This window comes from Callospermophilus lateralis, chromosome 19, assembly GCF_048772815.1.
Source record: "Callospermophilus lateralis isolate mCalLat2 chromosome 19, mCalLat2.hap1, whole genome shotgun sequence".
Lineage (NCBI taxonomy): Eukaryota > Metazoa > Chordata > Mammalia > Rodentia > Sciuridae > Callospermophilus > Callospermophilus lateralis.
Genome location: NC_135323.1, coordinates 19,459,103 through 19,480,782, shown reverse-complemented (window position 1 = coordinate 19,480,782; position 21,680 = coordinate 19,459,103). Strand labels below are relative to the sequence as shown.

At 50.8% G+C, this 21,680-nt stretch overlaps 2 protein-coding genes across 6 annotated transcripts in view; one reads left to right on the top strand and one right to left on the bottom strand.

The window, feature by feature from the left end:
- The window catches only part of Katnip (katanin interacting protein), a 142,270-nt gene extending 130,868 nt beyond the window's left edge, over positions 1-11,402 (bottom strand). For 3 of the 4 annotated variants that reach the window (XM_076840192.2, XM_076840196.2, XM_076840197.2), the window contains exon 1: positions 11,326-11,350. In XM_076840192.2, coding sequence (XP_076696307.2) covers positions 11,326-11,332 — 7 coding nt within the window. In that variant the 5' untranslated portion in view covers positions 11,333-11,350. Of the gene's footprint in view, positions 1-11,325 lie in introns of all 4 variants that reach the window. The other variant, XM_076840194.2, reaches the window with a different exon arrangement.
- A 128-nt stretch (positions 11,403-11,530) lies between these two features.
- Gtf3c1 (general transcription factor IIIC subunit 1) overlaps positions 11,531-21,680 on the top strand; it is a 64,718-nt gene continuing 54,568 nt past the window's right edge. For both annotated transcript variants that reach the window (XM_076839801.2, XM_076839800.2), the window contains exons 1-4: positions 11,531-11,828; positions 15,060-15,269; positions 19,555-19,731; positions 19,913-20,056. In XM_076839801.2, the coding sequence (XP_076695916.2) occupies positions 11,608-11,828; positions 15,060-15,269; positions 19,555-19,731; positions 19,913-20,056 (752 nt within the window). In that variant the 5' untranslated portion in view covers positions 11,531-11,607. The remainder of the gene's footprint in view (positions 11,829-15,059; positions 15,270-19,554; positions 19,732-19,912; positions 20,057-21,680) is intronic.

Sequence of the window (21,680 nt, the reverse complement as noted above, 5' to 3'; positions counted from 1 at the left end):
GGAGGAAGCAGGAAATGGGGGGGGGGGGCGCGCCCCTGGGAGGCCACCTGTGTCTGGCCTCTCCCTTGCTCTTTCTCTTTCCCTTCCCCGCACCCCTCCTCCTCTCTCTGTTTTCTAGTTGCCATAAGCTGAGCCCCTCCACCATTCACCCTGGGCCCACAGCTATGGAGTATGGACAGGAACCTCTGGAACCGGGAGCAGAAATCAGTCGTCCCTCCTTCCAGTGGTTCTTGTCAGGTGTTTCGGTCACAGTGACGAAAGGTGTCACGGTTGGCATTAGCAGATATTAGAAATCAGCGGCAAGCCCACCCGCAGGGAACCACTGATGTGTCCAGGGGTGGGGCAGGACCCTGAGGAGGGCCGGAGGGGGCGGGGCTCCTCACAGCGCACTTCTCATATAGGCTTAAAAGATGGTCGAATTGTAAGTGAAAAAAAAAAAAAAAACAATGGGCAAAAAGTTTCTTTTCTGAAAGAAACTGAGGAAAAAGAAGGTCTGCTCCTCTCAGTTCTATTTGTACAAAGAACCAAAGGCACTTGTGACTTTGAAATGCATACACTGTTCTACATGGTTTTAACTTTTAAATGAATATATTTCTTTGAAACTTAAACAATATTTTAAGTTGACGTATCCAAAAGCTGATTCAATTGGGAAAAAAAAAAAAAAACCACATAAGAAATACTGTAGCCTTTCCCGCCAAGGCCTGGGGGGCGGGAGCGTGAGCTGCAGACTAGCAGGAGCAGGGAGCAGCCGCCACCACGGACCTCAGGACCCCGGAGCTGGCTGGAAAGAGAAGTCGGTGTTTCCAGAGGACAAATGCCTCCTCTTAAGAGGCCCGTCTCTAAGGGTGAGAGATAAGAATGATGCGATGACAAAGAAATTGTTTCTGGAAACTGAAACAGTAGTTCCTTAGCTACGCCAGTGGCCTGTGGGTGACCTGCGAAGGTTTTATGAAATGGCAGAGACGACAGGGAGGGAGGAGGAGCAGGAAAAGATAAAGGCCTGCAGGCGACTGAAGGCCTGTCCCCTGGGCTGTCTGGAAAGGGGCTTCTCCAGGGTGGGCCACTAGTGCTCACTGGGCACCTGCCAGTCAGGCTCTTCCCTGGTGACAGCTCTTGGGATTTCTACCTTCAACCACAAAACTGCAGACACCCCTGACTTTGGTCGGCTGCTGTGTGCTCAGGAGAGCGGGGGCGGGGAGCACGCCCAGGCTCACTGCCACTTTTACTGCGCCCCATTCCAACTCCCTGCGTGTCCCCTAACCCTCCTTCTGGCGTCCACCTTGGGGTGTGCAAACACGCCCATGTGCCAGGGCCAGGCAGATACAAGTGGCAGAAAAAGGCAACAGGGTGGGTCGGGCAGGCGGGGAGCAGCTGCCAGCCAGCCTGAGGGGACAGGGTCTGGGTTCAGCCCCACCACTGGCTTCTGTGTGGGAACCCAGGTCCTGTTCTATTGTTTTTTTTTTAATATTTATTTTTATTTTTTTTTTAGTTCTCAGCGGACACACATCTTTGTTTGTATGTGGTGCTGAGGATCGAACCCGGGCCACATGCATGCCAGGCGAGCACGCTACCGCTTGAGCCACATCCCCAGCCCTGTTCTATTGGTTTTGAAGAAGAAGCAGTAAACCCAGGCTTAGGAGAAAGTGTCCAGTTTTAAATGTTGACAAGTAATTAAAAAAAAAAAAAAAATCAAAGCTCAACAAAAGAGGGCCCTAGTTTCCGACCTAACAGGTAACCAGGCAGAGGAGCGCGGACTCCGGCTTTCCCGCCGAGATGGCCTCTGGATCTCTAGGTTCTGCGTCTGCAGACTCCACCAAGTGCCCAGGGAAAACATCTGGGGGAAAACCCACATCTGTACTGAACACGCCCAGACTTTTTCCCTTGTTGCTATTCCATAAATAATGCAATAGGACAACCACCCGTGCAGCATTCACACTGCGTTAGGTTTGATTTAAAACTCAGGAAGACGCACAGGGGCCACATGCAAATACCATGGACGTCAGGGTCCTCAGGTTCTGCATCCTTGGGGGTGCTGGGACCTTCTCCTACAGACACTGGGACAACCACTAGGGCAGACTCTGCCACCTGCACGCTCCCTTCTTGGCCCACGTGTGCCCCAGGCTGGTTCTGGGTCTTTAAGTTCCATTCCCCCTTCTGAAAGCCTGAAACAATGTCCCCGTCACTCTTCCTTTGCATTCTCTGTGTAACTCAAATTCCCAGAGCCCAGTTTACTGCCAAATTACCTGAGATAAACAAGTCATGCTAAGCTCCTCTTCTCCTTTCCAAACCCAAACAGCAGCTGGCACCTACAATGGTTATATATAACCTGCACACCGCGCCGCGCTCACTTGGTTGAGGAATGCTCAGCCATGCGTCCTGCGGCCGCTTTCCTCATTAGGTGAGAGCCTGGGGACAATGCTGTGGAGTGGCTACGAGGCTGCCCCCCGCTACCTGTCTGGGAGTCCTGCAGTCCCACTCCACTTAGGGGGAAGTGCCTGCCGAGCACTTGGCCCAGCAGGTCCCGGGGAGTTATTAATCCTCTCCTCCAACAGCTCCTGACTGTTTGGGGACCTGAGTGAGCCCTAATGGACTCTGGCTCCAAAGAGACCCCGAGGCTGCCTGTCCACTCCTCTCCATCAGCCCCCACTAGCCCCGGGCCTCTCCCTGGGCTTTTCTAATTGCCACCAGCAGCAGGTGGCCCGGGCCCCATTCCTGCCCAGATTCCCCACAGCAGCCAAATAATAACAAGACCATGTTGCTTCCCCAGGCTCCCCTCTGTGTGTGACAGAACCTACACCCTCTGCCCTGACTGAACAGGCTCTGTGTGGCCTGTGCCAGTGACATCTCAGCTCCCGTGCCCCCGCCCCCAGCCCCCACTCTCTGGTGCCGACCATCCTCCTTCTCCTTGGCCCAGGACTCCCAGCCTCAGGGCCCTGGTCCTCTCCTCCCCTCTTTCTGGAGTACCCTCCCAGGGTCTCTACGGGCTCCTCCTTAATGGCCAACTCTCAGCCTCAAGCGACCTCTGTTCTGAGTGAACTTGACCCCAGACTCCCTTCTTTAACCAGCAAAGCACCCGACTGACCTTTCACACTACCATGTCTGCGGTCTGTGGCTCCCACCAAACAGCAGCTCCGTGACACCCGAGGCTGCCGCAGGGCTCCATTACCACCGGCCTCCCCAACCTCCCCAACCTGAGGATGTGCCTGACATGGAGGTGGCGACACAGTAGATATTTCTAGAATCAAACACCAATGAAAGGCTGAGTTGTTGAATGGACAATGCCGGAAGGGACAGGGAGCAGGATTGCGAACGCAGAAAAGACTTCATTTCTCTCACAGTGTCATTTCCTGAGCCCTTTCCTCTGCCCTTTCTGGGAGGGTGAAACAAAATATGACACAGTAAGTTTGATACTCCATCGGAGATAATTGGAAAATATTGATTTCTTTCCATTTGAAATAGTAAAGATAAGTAAACGCGGCACTTGTGTAATCGAATCAGTGGCTTCTGTGACAACATGCTTCCCAGGCTGGAATGGATTCTGGTTTCTCTCTGCATCCATCACACAGGCTCCTCCACCCATCCCACTTCCCACCCCAGCCCAGCCCCTTCCACCCACCCGGTCCCCAGCGGATGCCAGTGAGGACTCTGCATTTGTGTGTGTGGCCGAGTTAAAGTACCTCTTCTCTATTTAAATCCCCAAGGAACCTGCCAAACTCCCTTGACAAATATGGAAGATGGCACATGAGATCCTTCAGAATCCTAAGGAAAAAGACGTGCTCCTTCCCCGGATGCGTATTTTCACTGAAAGCCTACTAAGTGCCAGCCACTCCTCCAAGGGCTTCAGATGGATGAACTCATCCACTCCAGGAAGGTCCTGCTATGAATCTCTGGAATCTTCGTCTCAAAGGAGACAAGAGGCAGAGCTTTAGACTGCACAGCTCATGACCAGGGAGGCCTGGTGGCGTGTAAGGGGTGCTGGACTCGAACAGAACTGGACATGATGACCCCATTCCTGAGCCGCAAAGCAGCGGGCCCCTAACGCCCCTGGGCCTCAGCCCACAGTTAATAAATGAGAAGGATCAAGCTAGATCTAAGACACGCACTGGCTGATTCTAGCCAGCAGATGTTTGTCTAGACTCCATAATGTTAAAAAAATGTTTTTTTCAGCCAAGAGTTAAAGTTTAGGCGATTTCACATTTTAAAATCCCAAGTTCTGGATTCTTGGGAAAAACTGAATGCTCTGGCACAGCAGAGCCCCATGCCTGCCCGGCGATGCTGCAGCAGCCTGCCAGATGGCACGGTGCCCTCTGATTCCCACCCCACCTCTCCCAGTTGTCTCCCTGCCCCTGAGGTCACGTCCAAAGTGCCACTTATCAGCAGGTCTGGGAGGTTCTTCTCTACTGCAAAAATAAAAGTGAAGGTTTATGTATCCAGCGAAAGTGAGAATTCCCACCACCATCGTCACTCCCACCACCATCGTCATCACCACCACCATCGTCACAGGTACCTGCAAAAGCACTTCCTGTGAGCCAGGCCCTCACCAAAGGGCTGTGCATCTGTTAACGCACTGGATTCTCACACTCGGGAAGGTACAGTTATGCCTTCTTTTTTAACAGATCATGGGGAGGCAGAGGAGGCTGTGTGCATCAAGAAATCAGCAGATAACAGAGGGAGTCAGGAGACAGCTTTAGGAAGTGAGAGAACATTCTGAGTATGCAGACCGTGGTTAGGTATGGGCAGGAAGGGACGCGAACAGCATAAGGAAATCACCCTCGGCCATCGCATATTTATGTTACTTGGCCCAGCAGGCCTCTGAATTTGTAACCTCTGCATGGGATCCTCAGGGCCCCCAAAAGGGGGACCCTGGACTAGATCTCTCAGGTTGCTTCCAGCTCTAATCTGTGATTTTAGGTGGTGTCATAAAATGTGTCTAAGTAGTCTGTGACCCTTTTGTTTGGGGGAGGACACACATACACACTGACCCTGCAAGCTCACTTCAGATTCGGGAAAGAGGTGGCCCTGCAGGGGGCCAGACGTCTGTGGTGCTCCAACCTGCTGTCAGGGGCTGGTTCAGCCAGTGACTCTTCTGTCCCTGAGGACATGTGGAGTCAGAGAACCCATCAGCTAAGGGTGGGGTCAAGGTAGCAGTGGCCTCCACAGCCAGGCAGGGCCTCCCTGGAACAGGAGATGCAAAGGACAGATGGCTGACAGCAGAGTGGGGACAAGGGGGTGGGACGGGGTAATAAGGGCAGTCAGAGCAGGAGCGTCATTAAGGCTGTGCTTGACTATTCTGAAGGACAGCGTCTGCGGGAGCCACACTGGTCCACTGGGGGAAGAGGAACCAGCCAAGGTCCCTGGAGGCTTGCTATGGGGTTTTCTCTCTGTCTGCTTAGTGGAGACTGGCCACGACTCAGGAGGGGCAAACTGGCTAATGTCTTTCCTGGTTACGATGTCAACCCAGCAAACACTCAGGTGCCAGACCTTGGGCGTACAAAGGAACCAGCCTGGGTCTCCAGCCTCCAAGAGGGAGAGAGGCTGGAGTCCCACACCTGAGCTGCAATCTGTGGGGTGACAGGGCACCCTGCAGGCGAGGCAGGAAGGCAAGAAGGAATATGGTGCTCAGAGGATAGCCAGCTTCCGGGGACGGCTTGGGCAGGGGCTGAAATCTCAGATGTCACAGGGAGGCCAAAATGCTCAAGGCAAGGTGTAGGCAATGCTGACCAGCACCACCAACCACAGGGGAATGACCTATAGCACACGTCCAAGGTCAAGTGCTGTTCAGTGCCGGGGGAATGGGCCTGTGAGACCAGCCAGACCCAGTGGGGCCAAAGCACCTGGTTTATCAGGAGACTGCAAAGTTCAGGGTCTGACATGGAATCCCCATTTTGATTACAGGAAACACATCCACAGACCCAATCCATACAGCCCAGCATGTGGGCGTGAGAGGGGTGAGCAGGTGACTCAAGATGGGAGACTGCTTCCCCAGAGCAGGCCTCTAGTTAAAGGTGACATATCCGTAGGGAAACTGCTAAGGGGCAAGAGCCAGGGTATTTAAAACCCACAGGACATCAGGAGCCACACTTTCTTACTCTTATATCATAAAAGTGCTTATGTGACAGCTTCAAGCTCCTCCAAGGACAGCGCTGCTGCTCACAAGCCCCTCCCACCTGGGAAGAGGCCAGCCCAGGGCAGACTCTGAGGGCCCAGGAGGGATTTCAGCTCAGTGGTGGGGTCAACCGTGGGGCCTTTTTGAACTTTCTTCTTCTTACCAGCTCCATGGGCAGGCCGTGCCCGCAGCTGACTCTCCAGACCACCGGCAGGGACAAGGCCAACATGGGTCTTTTATGACACACCACAGAGTATTTTTTTTTGGCAGTACCAGGAATGGAACCCAGAGGCTCACGCACGCCCAGCACGGGCTCCATCAGTGAGCCACTCCTCAGGCCCAGGAAAGGTCAGAGAACAGTGCAACAGACTCCCATTTACCCTTCACAGGGATTCAATCCTACTTATTTTCGTACCTTAGGATCCCAGTGCCCAGACCCCAATAGGATGCCACCGAGTCCCTCCAGGAGTCGCTCCAGGAACACCGCAAGGAACAGAACTGAGCAAAACACAGCGTGGTGGGCCACCTTCTTGTAAACAAAGCGACAGGGTGGAAGGAACACTGAAAGCAATGGCAGGAAGGAAGCAGAGAGCCCAGAGTGGACACAGACTACCCGGGGCACACAGTCACTCTGCCAGCTGGGGGCTTTATCTTCTTAATTTTTGCTTGATATTTATTTATTTATTCATTCATTCAATCATACTGGAAATTGAATCCAGAGTCACTTAACCCACTGAGCCGCATCCCCAGCCCTTTTTACTTTTTATTTAGAGACAAAGTCTTACTAAGTTGCTTAGGGTCTCACTAAATTACTGCGGTTGGCCTTGAACTTGTGATCCTCCTGCCTCAACCTCCGGAGCGGCTGGGATTACAGGCATGTGCCACTGTTCCTGGCTTGGTTTATTTTAAGTAGGAAGAGAAACAGACAAATTATCAAGAGCCCAGATGAATATAACACAGGGACAAAAGAGACCAGACACACTGATTGTGTACTTTGGGCAAAACCTTGCTAATTCAACCGTCACCTGTTTTGCAGTTTGGGATTATTTGGACAAGCCAGGCTAAATTTCATCTTGCCATTATTAATTCTTGGAGAAAGTTTGCTGAGCAAATTAACAGTATAAACAGGAGAAATGTTGACTTATTTGTTCTGGGGGGGGCCAAAACAAAGGATCAACTTTCAAGTCCTTTCTAATTACACTGATGAGCTGAACTTTTGTCTAATTATTATGTTCTCCACCAACTGAGTTGGTTTTTTTTTTCCCTAAACCATCTCACTGGAGAGAATTTGACTTTCTTACAAAGGGTGAACATTTTCATAGGCTTAAGACTCATACACACTGCCAATTACTTTTATGCAAATAAGCAATGTCAAACATGGAGTTTTCTCCTAAACAAAGAGCAAGCTCATTACAAAGATGATTATTTGCTCAAGCGCTTCATCAGAAGCACCTCCCTCTTCTGTCAGCAGTTTGGAAGTTCTAACTTTTGCAGATAATGACACCATCTGCTCCCTCTAGGAATGTTTTCTTGTGGGCTACACTGGTTGACAAGTGCCTTAGTGCATTATCTCACTGAGTCCACAAAACATCATCTATTTCACAGAAAGGAAAACTGAGGCTCAGAAAGGTCAAAGTTCATAGCCTCAAAGTCAAAGGGGAAATATAAAGAGCTATGGTAAAAAACAAAGAAACCAGCACTGGTGACTTGCAGAATAAACCAAATAGTCCAATTTGAGGATACTTGTTAGACATTTAAGTTTACGTGAGTTTAGGATATAAGCATCTTTCTGACACCGACACACTTGGCTTATCTAATTGGCTAGAATCACAATTCATTAAGGCCCATATCGGTATAACCAATAGATATGTGCCTATAAAAAGTATGCATAAATCAATGCTTCAAAAGTTAGAATAGAAAATTGAATTTTTTGATGGTTAAATCTAATCTTAAGGTAATTTTTTTTTTTTTTTGGAGGGGGTATTGGGGATTGAACCCAGGGTAGTTAACCACTAAGCCACATCCCTCACTAAGTTGCTTAACACCTCATTAAGTTGCTGAGGCTGCCTTTGAACTTGGGATCCTCCTGTCTCAACCTCCTGAGCAACTGGAATTACAGGTATGAGTCACTGGGAATTCCAGGCACGTGCCACTATGTCCACCTAGGGTAAATTCTTTCTTAGAATAAATGATTCCTTTTTGTAGCCAATCAGAAAAGGAACAGATTCCTCCATGGGTCTAAAATAATGTTCCAGGAGGGCAGAGATGGTGACAAGTAGAAGCAATAAAACAGGTTTCTTGGAAATGTTTGGCAGCAATGTTTCCCAATGTGTTCCAAAGGTCTTGGGAGGAGGAGGATTCATATAGACCAGATCATTCTCATTGTAATGTGAAGACTTTTTCTCTCTGTTGACATCTGTACTCTTAAGGCAATGCAAGGGGGGTAAAACTGCTTGTGGCCTGAACCAATTCAGTGGTGCTCAACTGTATCAGTAGCTACACTAATAGTATATTAGTATTATATACTTCACTGATGCATGCTCTCAAAAAAACAAACAAAAAATCTTCTCCACTTCAGAATATCCTGAAACAGTTAATAATCTCAACCCATGAGTACACATCTTTTTTAAAAAAGGATTGAATATATTTTATTTAATTTTATTGAGTTGTTCATGGATCTTTATTTATTTATTTATATGTTGTGCTAAGAATCGAACCCAGGGCCTCACACCTGCCAGGCAAGTGCTCTACCACTGAGCCACAACTCAAGCCTGAGTGCACATCTTTTTAATATTCTGTGTGAAAAAAAGGAAGCACACATAAATCAGTTTTGCTACAAGCCAAGAACAATGGTTGGTCCCAGAAAATGCCTATTCAATTTCTTGAACTGTCAGATGAACAACCACATTTTGTATGGTATGTCATTTCTACTCAAATGAACAACAGAGAACTTGTAGTTCTCCAGACCTGGATGCTTTGCCATCATCTGCTCAAATACAAATGAAGTGAGGCTATCACTTCAAGAAAACAACTGACAATATATTTGGTGCCAATGATAAAATTCAAGCTTTCAAGTGGAAAACTTCTTTCTATTACCTTGCTGGCTTAATAGCTTCCCAACACTTACATTTATTTTAAAATGACATAGGTGGTGATACTAAGGAACGTGGGGTATTGGTACTGGAAATTACCAATGTCAACACTTGGAATATTTGCATAACTTATTAACAAGACAAATGGATAATGTTATAAAATCATATAGGGGTAAAACAGCCAGTCAAAGGTCAAGAGAGGCTAATGGATTTTAATGCAATTGAGTACCGAAGTTCACTCACATAGTTTCAGATACCACTCTGTGACTAACCTTTAACAAACCACCATTTGCTGAGTTTGGTGTAGTCATAAGAGTATCTACAGTTACCCAAAAGGAAATTTAAATATTCCTTCCTATTCCAGTTATACAGCCATATGAAACCAGTTCTTTATATACATTGGTCAAAACAACATGACTGTTATTAGGAAACAGTTCAGATCTTGAAGCATAAATGAGTCTACTGTTTTCTATTAAGCCAGACATGGAAGACAATTGAGAAAATGTAAAACAAGGCCACTCTTCCTACTAATTATTTGGGGTAGGGGACAGAAATATAGTTATTTTTCATTAAATACATATTTATGCTTGGATGTAATTGGCTTATTGTTATTTTCTTTCTTTCTTTTTTGCTGGGAATTGAACCCATGGTGCTTATACACTAAGCCTTGTCCCCCACCCCTTTTTTTTTAAATTTTGAGACTGGGTCTTGCTAAGTTGCTCAGGGCTGGCTTTGAACTTGCAATCCTCCCGCCTCAGTCTCCCAAGCTGCTGAGATTACAGGCATATGCTACTGTGCCCGGCTATTGTTATTTTCAAATGAATTGATAAATGTTTTAAGAATTTTCCAGCTTTAACTTCCAATATGGTAAATATTGTAGACATAATAGATACAATCTTTTCAGAGAAGAGCATAAAAGTATCTTGAGATCTAAAAGGTTTGAGAACTGTTGTTCTTTTAGCAACATCACACTGACCTTTCCACAGGGTAAGCTGTAAGACATTTTTATGGTACTGCTGAAGCCCAAAGGGCAAAGATATCTATCTACTAAGCACATGATGGAATGCTCAATTAAAAACATTTTTTTTTCTGTACTGCATTTAAAAGATATCAATGGGATGCAAATTCTCCAGAATGGGACAGTGGTGTAGTAAGAAAAATGATCTGGGTTCTAGCAGATCCTGCCATTCTCCCTAGACATTAGTCTCCCCATCTGGAAAATGAGAAATCAGAGTAACTTATTTCCAGATGGCTTCCGATTGTCAGTTCCATGATTTCCATCAGGGTGCTTCTGGACTTCAGACTGACTGGCTGTCATGATTTTTTGAGAAGCACCCGAGAAGACAGCAGGCCATAGTTGAATGAGCAGCTCCCCTTTCAGATGGGGAAACTGATTTTCAGTCACAGTCCCATTCCAGCCCAACTAAACCTGACTCTGCAGACATTCAAATCGGCAACCTCTGGATAAAGAATCCCTAAAAACACGTCTAAACCTCTAGCCCCCTAATTCAGCTCCAGAGACAATGCCTCACTGTTTCTGTCACTCGGTGTCTGTTTGACTTTGGACAAAGTTACTCAACTTTTCTTGGCCCCAGTTTCCTTCTCTGTGAACGGAGTAACACTGATCTCAAAGGACTGCTGCGAAGTTTGGCCATGCGTTGCGTTTACAGAGTTCCTAGCACCAGACAGGACTCTGTGAATGGGGGCTGCTACAATCAACGCCAAAGCACAGAAGAGGAACCTTCCTGACCTCCCCAGACTTCCCGCCCCAGCTCCCTTCTCCGGAGCGCACTCGGCAGGATTACCCTTCCCTCCGTCCCAATTCCCAGATCCCGCAATGCCACCCTCCACCTCTCCTTTCCCACCGTAATTCCCTTCTCTGGGCCCCGGCCAGGGTCGAGGTCCCCCACGACCACAGCTGGGCACTGGGCCAGACCACTGACCACGCCCCCCGCCTTTCCTCCCCATGCCGGACCACTAAGCCCTGCTTTCCCTCAGCCTGGAGAACATCCCGGGTCGGGAAGTGGTGATCCAGGGGGGTTACGGCCTAGTATTCGGCGCAGGGAAGACTCGGGAGGCCTGAGAGAATAACCGCCCGACCTCCCGGAGGGGCCCACGAACACTCACCGTCCATCCCTAGAGGCGGCGGTTCCGGGTGTTCGAACCGGAAGCGGCCCCTACACTGTTTGCAGTTCCCCTGGTTACTGCGGGGTTCCGGACCAATGGCGGCGGAGCTCCACTCACTGAACCCGCCTCCGAGGGAGTGACGTCACGTCGGCGCGCTGGAACTCCTCCTCCAATCTCCCGGTCCGACCCGCCTCCCGCGGATCGCTGTGCGCAGGCGCGCTGGACCAGGGGCCTCGGCGGCTGGGTGCGCAGGCGCTCTGGGCGCCGCCGATTCAAGCAGCCATGGACGCGTTGGAGTCCTTGTTGGACGAAGTGGCCCTCGAGGGGCTGGATGGCTTGTGTCTGCCCGCACTGTGGAGCCGTCTGGAATCCCGAGTGCCTCCCTTCCCGCTGCCGTTGGAGCCCTACACGCAGGAGTTTCTGTGGCGGGCCCTGGCCACGCACCCGGGCATCAGCTTCTACGAGGAGCCGCGGGAGCGACCCGACCTCCAGCTCCAGGACCGGTCAGCGGCCGGGCCCGCGGGCGCGCGCGCGCGCAGCCGGGGTCTGATGGAGCTGGGAGCGGGGCGGGAAAGCGGTGGAGCCAGGGGAGGACCTGGCGTCCGACGACGGGAGGGGCGGGAGCGCGGCGGGAGGCTGGTTTGGTTTTGTGGTTTGTGTTTTTTTGTTTGGGTGCTGGGCATCGAACCCAGGCCTTGTGCATGCCAGGCAAGCCCTCTACCAACTGAGCCATAGCCCCAGCCCGGGAAGGCTGCTTTGAGGTCCCGAGGCTGGCAGGACCCAGGAGTCTGATGAAGTTTGGGAGTCATCAGATGGTGCCCCATTGTGTGTGTTTGGGGGTGCTGGGGAGTCGGTGATATTGTTCAGGCTTAGGATATTTCCTTTATATTGGATGCTAGGTTTGGAGCAGGAAGGCAGTTCAAAGCAAGACTGAAGACATGGGGGTACACAGACAGACTTTTATGGAGCGTTCACTCAGTGTCAGTCTGGAGAGCTCAGGCACAGCAGCGAGCTTAGCAGGAATGCTGATAGCTGCCGGGTATTAGGTGCTTGCCTTAAGTGCCATTCTAAGAGCCTCTGGAAATTGAGCTCCTTGATCCTCACTATGATCCTACGAGTAGGTGCTGCTGTCTTCCTCATTTTATAGAAAAGGAAATTGAGTCACAGAGGTTAAGTGACCTGTCCAAGATTCGGCAGGGGGGCACTAAGTGACTAAGTATTGATTTGAACCCAGGCCATCTGTCTTTGAAATCTGTGCTCTTAAGTCATATTGTTGAGGTCAGGAAGGGGATAATAATGTCCAAGACAGGACTTAAAGGTTGGGTTTAGGCCACCAGTTGGCAATGGGGTAGTCTGCAAGAACAGCAAACGTGAAAGTGTGATAGAAGAGAAATAGGCAAAGTTTGGCCTAAGTCTAGAATCAGAAGTAAAGAACATCAGTTGGTGCACATACATACACGGTTCTTATTATGAGCTGGAACTGTTCTAAGATGTTTACATGTAGCAGGTTTTAATTTTCATAAAAACACAAGGAGGTGGGCTTTATTATCCCCATTTTCTGAAGAGAAAGTTGAGGCACAGAGGGTTTGAGTGAATTGCTGAAGGTCATCAACTTGCAAGAACAGATTCTAGAATTTGAACCAGAAAGTCTGGATCAAAAATTCACTCTCCTTCTAATCAAATTTAACTGACAGGTAATCGGTAATTATTTCATCCACTTAAAAGAGTTTATCTTTTATCAAAAACACTATAGGAAGCCGGGTGCAGTGCCACACACCTATAATCCCAGTGGTTTAGGAGGCTGAGCCAGCCTCAGCAAAAGCAAGGCACTAAGCAACTCAATGAGACCTGTCTCTAAATAAAGTACAAAAATAAGGCTGAGGATGTGGCTTGGTGGCCTAGTGCTCCTGAGTTCAATCTCTGGTACTGCCCCCCTCCTCAAAAAAAACCAACAAAAACACAATAGGAAACCAATGAAGGGTGGGTAAGACCAGAAGCAAAGAGTGAATCTGATTGGTAGTGATCTAGTTGTGATCAGCCAGTGTTGGGCCGATGATATAATGGGGGATGGAGAAGAGATGGTGAGGGCTGGGGATGTGGCTCAAGCGGTAGCCCGCTCACCTGGCATGCGTGCGGCCCAGGTTCTATCCTCAGCACCACGTACGAAAAAGATGTTGTGTCCACCAATAACTAAAAAATAAATATTAAAAAAATTCTCTCTCTCTCTCTCTCTCTCTTCTCTTCTCTTCTCTTCTCTTCTCTCTAAAAAAAAAAAAAAAAAAGAAGAAGAAGAGATGGTGAATTGGAGACTACTAGTCAAAAGAACCGAGAGAATTTGGTGACTGGCTGTAAAGTGTAGGGAAAGATAAGTGCCAAGGACAGTGACCCTGGTGCCTGGGGAAGGGGATCAGTATTCACTCGGGTACCTGAACAGCAGGCTCCAGGGTCACTGTCCTTGGCACAGTAGTTGGCTGAGTCTGGTAGAGGGGACCGTGCTGAGCATACTTTTGAGAGGCACTGGGTTTGAGCTCCCTTCGGGTTGTCCAAGTGAAGATTCTGTTTAATAAACATCTGGCTTCCTGGGAGTGAAAGCAGGCCAGAGGGAGGGGCCGAAAGGCATCTGAGTCATCCCTGTAGTTAGCAATTAGAGCTGTTGGCTAAGCACAGCCTTAGGAGAGAGGGTGTTGTGACTGGAGGTTCAGACAAGCCCTGAGCTGCGTGTGCATTTCAGGACAGGATGGAGGATGCAGAACCTTCACGAGAAGATCTAAGTGTGGTTGGAGAGGTCGGGGACAGGGCAGAGTGACGTGCTGGAGGCTGTGGAGAAGACAGACATGATTTGAGAAGGGAGGGCTAACAGTGCAGAAGTCGCAGGACAGGCAGGAAGAAGCAAGGTGAAGACACACATGGGCTTGTGCCTCAGTCAGGCCAGTGCGGAATGTGAGTGGGCTCCAGAGGAAACCCGGCCTGACCAGCGGGCTGGCGGGATAGGGAGAGAAGAAGGGTGTCTCATGGGGTTGGTAAGGGGCAGCTGGGAGCTGGTAATAGCAAGGAGGGGCTCATGTGGGGTGAGGCCTCGTTAGCTTTCTGAGCTCATGGAATTTGAGATGTTTTTAGATGTTGAAGACATTGAATTAGTGTATAGGGGGAAATAAGCTGGACTGAGGATTCAGGGGTGAGCCTTGTTAACGCGCAGGTGATAATCACAACTGTAATCACAGATGGGGAGACCAGAGAGATAAGTAAAGGGTGATGAAAAGATGGCAGAGGAGGGCGGGGGCTGTGGCTCAGCGGTGCAGCGCTCGCCTAGCATGTGGGAGGCCCTGGGTTCGATCCTCAGCACCCCATAAAAATAAATAAAGATATTGAGTCTAACTACAACTAAAAAAATAAATATTAAAAAAAAGATGACAGAGGAGGAGGACCTTGAATCGGTCAGGCCGCACTTAGTGGTCTGGAGACTAAGTGCTGAATTTGGAGGGAAAGCAGAGGCCATGACTTGTGTCAGGAGGTGGTTTGGGTCCTAGCGCCCACCTTCTGGGGTGGTTGGGGGATCTGGAAAGATCCGTGTTCTCTATAATAGGCAGGGGAACCTGCCCATCAGGACTGTCTGCATTTGTGGGCAGAGGCTGAGCCGTCTCCTCTGGTCCCTGCTAGGGGGTGGCAGAAGAGCACACTAATTGTACCTTATTTCTGAGGCTAAGTGGGGTTTGGTATTTGTGCTTTATCTTCAGGTATGAAGAGATCGACCTGGAAACTGGGATTTTGGAGTCCAGGAGGGACCCAGTCCCCTTGGAGGATGTCTACCCCATCCACATGATCTTGGAGAATAAAGATGGCATCCAGGGCTCGTGCCGGTACTTTAAGGAAAGGAAAAACATCACCAATAGCATCAGGACTAAGTGTCTGCAGCCTCGGTGTACCATGGTGGAGGCCTTCGGCAGGTGAGTTCCTGGGGGTCAGCTCTCTGTGTTCGGGGTGGCCAGATACTTGGCTCTGGGTGGAGCCTTCAGGCCTCTTGCTAGCTCTGCACTGAGGCAGTCCCCATCCTTCTCCATCCTGTGGGACGATGGCGGTCAGGGGCCCTGTCTTCCCTTTCCTCCATGTCCACAGTCTGTGTGGTTGGGATGGCGGGCGGCAGCATTTGGATGATACGTTTCGTTCTCGCATCCTGGCTAGGCCCTGTGCTGCCCAGCTGACCTTTTGCGACTTTTTAGTCATTTTCCCAGAGTAGGCCGTCCACGTTGTCACTTTAAGTGCCCAGCCCTGTTCCCCCCGCTTCCTGCTTTTCAGGTGGAAAGAAGCTCCGTTGGACCCTCCCAGCTTTCCCCTTCTTGCTCCCCTTGTGGATTTTTCCACATTTCCTCCCCCGCCCCCCACCCCCGGAGAGGAGAGGAGAAGTGGTGGCCCTGACCGAGACTGTGGTCTGGACTCTCCTCCTCCCTCCCCGACCCCTGAGCCCAGCTCCAGCGCCCTCTGCCACCCGTCTCTTAGCTTCTCCTGGGGTTTCTGCTCAGCAGAGTGACATGGTCAGCTGCTCTGGACGCCAGGTCCTCTGTGATAGCCATCCCAAGGTCCTGAGCCAGGCGTCCTGGAGGACACAGCTTTAATCGCTGCTTCTGCTTTTTTTTTTTTCCCTCCTATTTTTGGTGCTGGAGATTGAACCCAGGGACGCTTACCTGCTGAGCCACATCCCAGCCTCTTTCCATATTTCATTTGGGGACAGGGTCTGGCTCAGTTGCCTAGGGCCTTCACTAAGGTGCTGAGGCTGGCTTTGAACTCGCCATCCTCCTGCCTCTGCTTCCTAAGCTTCTGAGGTCACAGATGTGCCTACCTCTTCACCTCCACCTCGTTCCTCTGCCCAAACAGCCCCGATCCCGCCTTCGTCACTTCATCACAGTGGTGTCCCCTCAGCACTGCTGGGCCCTCGAGGGGAGGACAGCACGGGGCTCCGAGCTTTACCCTGCGGCTTCCTCCCTGTGTTCTTTCCACGTTCTTGTGGCCTCTCACCAGCTTCTTTGTGAACCATCCCCCCTAGGCTCCATCTCTTCCCCAGGCCTGTCGAGGGCCATGTGTGTGGTATCAGTGGCCTGTCCCTCATGTCCATGTGGTCCTCAGTCTCCTGCCCCAGACCTGCTTCTCTTCCTTTCCTTCTCTCTCTATTCTGGTCGAGGTGCCCCACGCTCCACACAGTACAAGGGGCTCTTCCCGGGCCCTTTCTCCTGACGTCTACATTCAGGTGGCCTCCTGACTTGACCTTCTAGAGTTTTCTCAAGCCTCCTTTGACCTCCAGCTAATGCAGTGGTCTCCCCTCTCTGTGGGGGCCACCTCTCCTTTTGTCCTGAGATGGAAATGTGACGGCTGGTTCTCTGATCGCTGCAGGTGGAGGTTACAGCTGGCCCCATCTGCCCACAGACAAGCCCTGTTTGTCCTGTGAGGCGTGGTGTTCGTTTTTAATTTTGTTTCGTAGCTAATGTTTAGAAACATCATTTCCAGCTTTTCTTAAAGTCACAACATCTAGCCACAGGCTGATTTTATATGGCACCGTAGGCCAGAGTCCCCTTCAGACGAGCCAGTGCTGCCCAGCGCTGCGTGTCTGAGGTTTCGTTCATGTCTTCTCCCCTCCGCCTGGCTGTCCTGGGAGGCTCGCGGTGACCTCCCCGGCCCACGCTGTCCTCTGGCTGCGGCTCTCTCAGCTTCCTCCTTTCCCAGTCTGCTGCAGCGGGACCATAGCAGGCTCCTTCCTGTCCCTAAGCAAAGGCTCGTGTTGTTCCTGCAGCTTAGACTGTTCCACTATCAGAGCTTCACCCAGCACCTCCCCCTCATTGCTCCAGCTTCAACTGACTCCACAAAAGTGTCCTTTGTTGCCCGGGCGCCACCAGATCACTCTGTTACAGTCTGCTGAGAAAGGAGGCATACACAAGCACGTCAGCTCTTTTGGCTGCTAGAAACGCGATACCTGGGTGATGGCCACAGTCAGCAGATTGGAACTAGCAGGAGTCATTGCATGGGACCCAGATGGGTGAAGGGTTGATTTATGGCGCTCTTTCTTCATGAGACTGTGCCCTCCTCGAGGGCAGGGCACTGTCCATCCTGTTGGCCTCTGTATCTCGAGTCTAGGAAATGCTGGCTCAGTGGGCTCCTGGCCGGCCCCCTGCTGACTGTGGGTTTGAGGCTGAAACCCCGGAGCCGTGTCACGGAACCCAACTCCTCAGCATGGCCTGGTGGGGCCTTCAGAGTGCAGGCTGCTGCTGGCCCCGGGCGCTCTTCCTGTGCCTTTAGCTCACTCCGCACACCTGGCTGTCCAGCTGTGCCCCCCCAGGGCCCTGGAGCAGGCAGCTCCTTGCGTCCTTGCTGCCTGCCATCCCCCAGCTCACTGCTGACTCACCCCCTCCTGGACGGGGTCCCACCTGGGGCTGGAGTGCGGCTCCTCAGGGGTGTGTCTTGACAGCTCCCCCCCAGGCTGCTGTCTGTGGCAGGGGGCTCCTCGCGATGGGATTGTCCGTTCTCTTTTCTTCTTCAGCAAGCTGGGCTCCTGGAGCGGGTAGCATTTTTGTTTTTCTTGGTGCTCTGGCTCTTTACATGGCGCCTCATCAGTATTTGGTGACTTGAGCTTGACCACAGTAGGAAACTAGCATGTGCCGCTGAACCAGCTAGCTGGCAGTAATTAACAGAAACACTGGGCCTCTGGTGTGCAGGACAGTGCCCTAATCTGAGTGATAAAATTTAGTGAGCAGCAAACCAGTTCTTTGTTTATCCCAGTCAGCCTCTTATAATTTAATGAGCCTGTTTTGAGAAATGAGAGCATAGGTCCTATGTTTGTCACATTCAGACACAAAAAGTGGATCCTCTTTTATGTCTTTACAGCCTAACTTCTTTTTTTTTTTTTAAGAGAGAGAATTTTTTAATATTTATTTATTTTTTTTTTAGTTTTTGGAGGACACAACATCTTTGTTTGTATGTGGTGCTGAGGATCGAACCCGGACCATATGCATGCCGGGCAAGCGCACTACCACTTGAGCCACATCCCCAGCCCCAGCCTAACGTTTTTTTAAATATTTATTTTGTGGTTGTAGTTGGACACAATGTCTTCATTTTATTTATTTATTTATTTTTATGTGGTGCTCAGGAAGGAACCCAGGGCCTCGTGTGTGCTGGGCGAGCACTCTAATGCTGAGCGCCCACCCCAGCCCCCAACGTTCTTTTGTTTATTTATTGAGATAGTCTTGCTAAGTTGCCCAGGACAAGCTCAAACTTAGATCCTCCTGCCTCCCGCTCCTGAACGTGGTATTACAGGCCTGTGTCACCGTGCCTGACTTCACTACCTAATGTTCTTTTTGAAGACGGGCTACATGATTTCTGTGCCTTATGCAGAAAACTAATTATTGGTCACAAAGAATGCAAAGGAAGAGACACTTAACACAAAAACAGTCTCTGTTTCCTTTTTGTCTGCTTGGAATCAGAAGCAAAATTATCTGAGCCAGGTGCTACGGCGCACACCTGTAATCCCAGCAGCTCAGGAGGCTGAGGCAGGAGGATCACAGGTTCAAAGCCAGCGTTGGCAAGTTAGTGAGGCCCTAAGCACTAGCGAGACCCTGTCTCAAAATAAAAAAGGCTGGGGATGTGGCTCAGTGGTTAAGTGCCCCTGGGTTCAATCCCCATAGCCCCTCCAGTGGACTTCAGTCCATTGGTTTTGGCCCTGAAGTTTTATCAGCTCACGTCACTAGTCATTTAACACATAGGTCTGAGCCCCTACTGGGCACAGATTCTCGAGGCAAGGATACCCTGGGGAGTGCCCATGATGTGTTGTCTGTGGCACTTACGTTTGAATAAGGGAGACAGACCATAATGTTGGCAGTGGGGCTCTTTGCAGAGCGCCAAATGCTGTAGAAGATACGGGAATGGTGAGGGGACGGGAACTCAGGCAGCATTTTCTGGAAGGCCTGAGGCGTTGCCAGCTGAGCTGTGACCTGAATGATAAGGACTCAGTTCCTAAAGATCCAAGAGGAAAGCAGTGGGCAGAGGGGACACCAGGGCAGCAGCCTGGGGTTTGTTTTAGGAAGAAGCCGTGTGGTGAGGGGCAGAGTCTGGCAAGTCGCCAGGCGTGGGGCAGCGAGGACTGGATCGTGGGGGTCTCGCCGGCCACCGCAGGGAGTGTCGATCTTGCTCCAAGTGCCTGGCAGTCGTAGCCAGCGGACTGACTCTGCCTGTGGTCTTGCTGACCTGCAGGTGGGGCAAGAAGCTCATCATCGTCGCCTCCCAGGACATGCGCTACAGGGCCTTGATCGGCGCAGAGGGGGACCCTGACCTGAAGCTCCCTGACTTCTCCTACTGCATTCTGGAGCGACTAGGCCGCTCCCGGTGGCAGGGGGAGCTGCAGCGAGACCTTCACAGCACCGCTTTCAAGTAAGGGGCGGGTGGCTTCCCTGCTGTAGATTGGGACACGAGGGGTGGCACTTTGTTCCAGGCCATTGGGACGCAGTGACTGTTCCCTTAGGTTGGTTCCGTGGGAGGTGTGTGTCCAGGTGAGAGACCCTGTACATTGTCAAAGCAAAACGCCGGGGCCCACACTCCTGTCCTCCTGCAGGGTTGATGCTGGGAAGCTTCATTATCATAGGAAAATTTTGAATAAAAACGGGCTCATTACGATGCAGTCGCACGTGATCCGACTCCCCACAGGAGCCCAGCAGCACTCGATCCTCCTCCTCCTGAACCGGTTCCACGTGGACAGGTAAGTGCAGAAGACAAAGTGGGGTGAATACCGCAGCCATGTGTATGTGCTTTAGAGATCTTCAAAGGCCGAAGCACAATGCGACTGTGTCTTTTTTATTTGTTTTTTGAATATCATTTGTGTGGGTATTTATTTATTTTTTGCAGGACTTGGGATTGAACCCTGGGGCCATGACAATACTTTTTAACAAAGTTATCTATTGTTGTCTATTTCTGATGAAAATATGTCCTGTTCATTTGGAAAATTTAAAACTTATGCAGAAAAAAATACCTAGACCCCACAGCCAAATAGGAACTGTTAACATTTAGTTGAAACGGCAGGGAAGGGTGGTTAAAAACAAAAGTCCTGTCAGCCGTGGTCTGTCACTGCAGTAGAGTTGACTAAATGTCGACTTCAAATCAGGAGTTTTGAAGCCTGGGGCTCAGGGAGGCCTAACAGGGTATCTCAGCCGGGATGGATGAGGTGGTGAGGTTCTGCCAGATGGCTGTAGTAAGGGATGTCGCTCTTCCAGCTAGGGGTCACACTCCACATACTCCAGCAGGCTGGTAAAATACGTGTCCCCAGGAGTCTCTGGAAGTCAGTAGGTTACCTCTGACTCTTAATCCTTGCGGTTGGGGTAAGAATTACCTGGCATGAGAATGGGAAAGAGAAACACTCTGCTACCCTGCAGTGGTCTTAGCGTACACCCCACAACCACAGCCCATGCTCTGCTTGTCGGGGGAACAGAAGCCAGGGTGGGAGGGCCTCACTGTCGCAGGGCCTGGGAGCAACCTGGGGTGAGTCAGCTCAGGGCTCCTCAGCGCCTGGCCACCAGCTCTCCCTGGTGGAATTAGGCAGTGGCTGGGATAGTTGGGAAGTCATGGGCAGACGCAGCCCTGGGGAGCTAACCTCTGGTCTCCCTGGCTGGTCGGCAGAGTCCTCACCCTCTTCTTCAGGAGCCAGGTGCATCCTCCAAAAGGGAGGGGAGCAAACCCTCAGGCTTAAGTGTGAGTTTTAAAGTTTACACCATCTGCCGCAGTACACGTGGCTAGGCCCAAAGAGAGTACCTGACACACACAGGAGACTGCCGACTGCGGACTCAGGAGTGGGGATCACATCTGTCCCTGGTCGGCCGTCCTGGAATCCAGCCTTCACACCTGTACACTGTCAGAATGTGGTGACCGCAGTCCGTCTTCCGACCTGGGCTTTGGAGGTGCTGTGTTGGGGAGAATTGTGTCTGTGGACTGGGACTGTGGTCATGCCATCCAGTGATCAAGTGACTCCCACCAGCCGCCTAACTGAAGTGGACCCGAGAACATGGGCGGCCATGGAGGGGCATGCTGCAGTGGGTCAAGACCTGTGTCTTGCTCTTTGTCCCTCCCCTGGGCAAAGTCCCTGGGCCTCTCTGACCAGTTTTCCTCCTGTGTGGCGTGGCCGTGACGCTGTATTTCCCGTGCTTGGGTCATCTGTGCCTGTCCCTGATGGTGGTTTCCTTCCTCAGAGGCAGTGCAGCGGAGGAGCAGGTGCAGATCTGGATCCCACACGGCCTTCCCTTCCCTTGGGACGCTGGTCAAGCCACGCTGTCCTTGTCCACCTGAACTGGCAGAAAGGCTCTGCTCCTCGCACCCCTCCCCCAGCCTCTGCT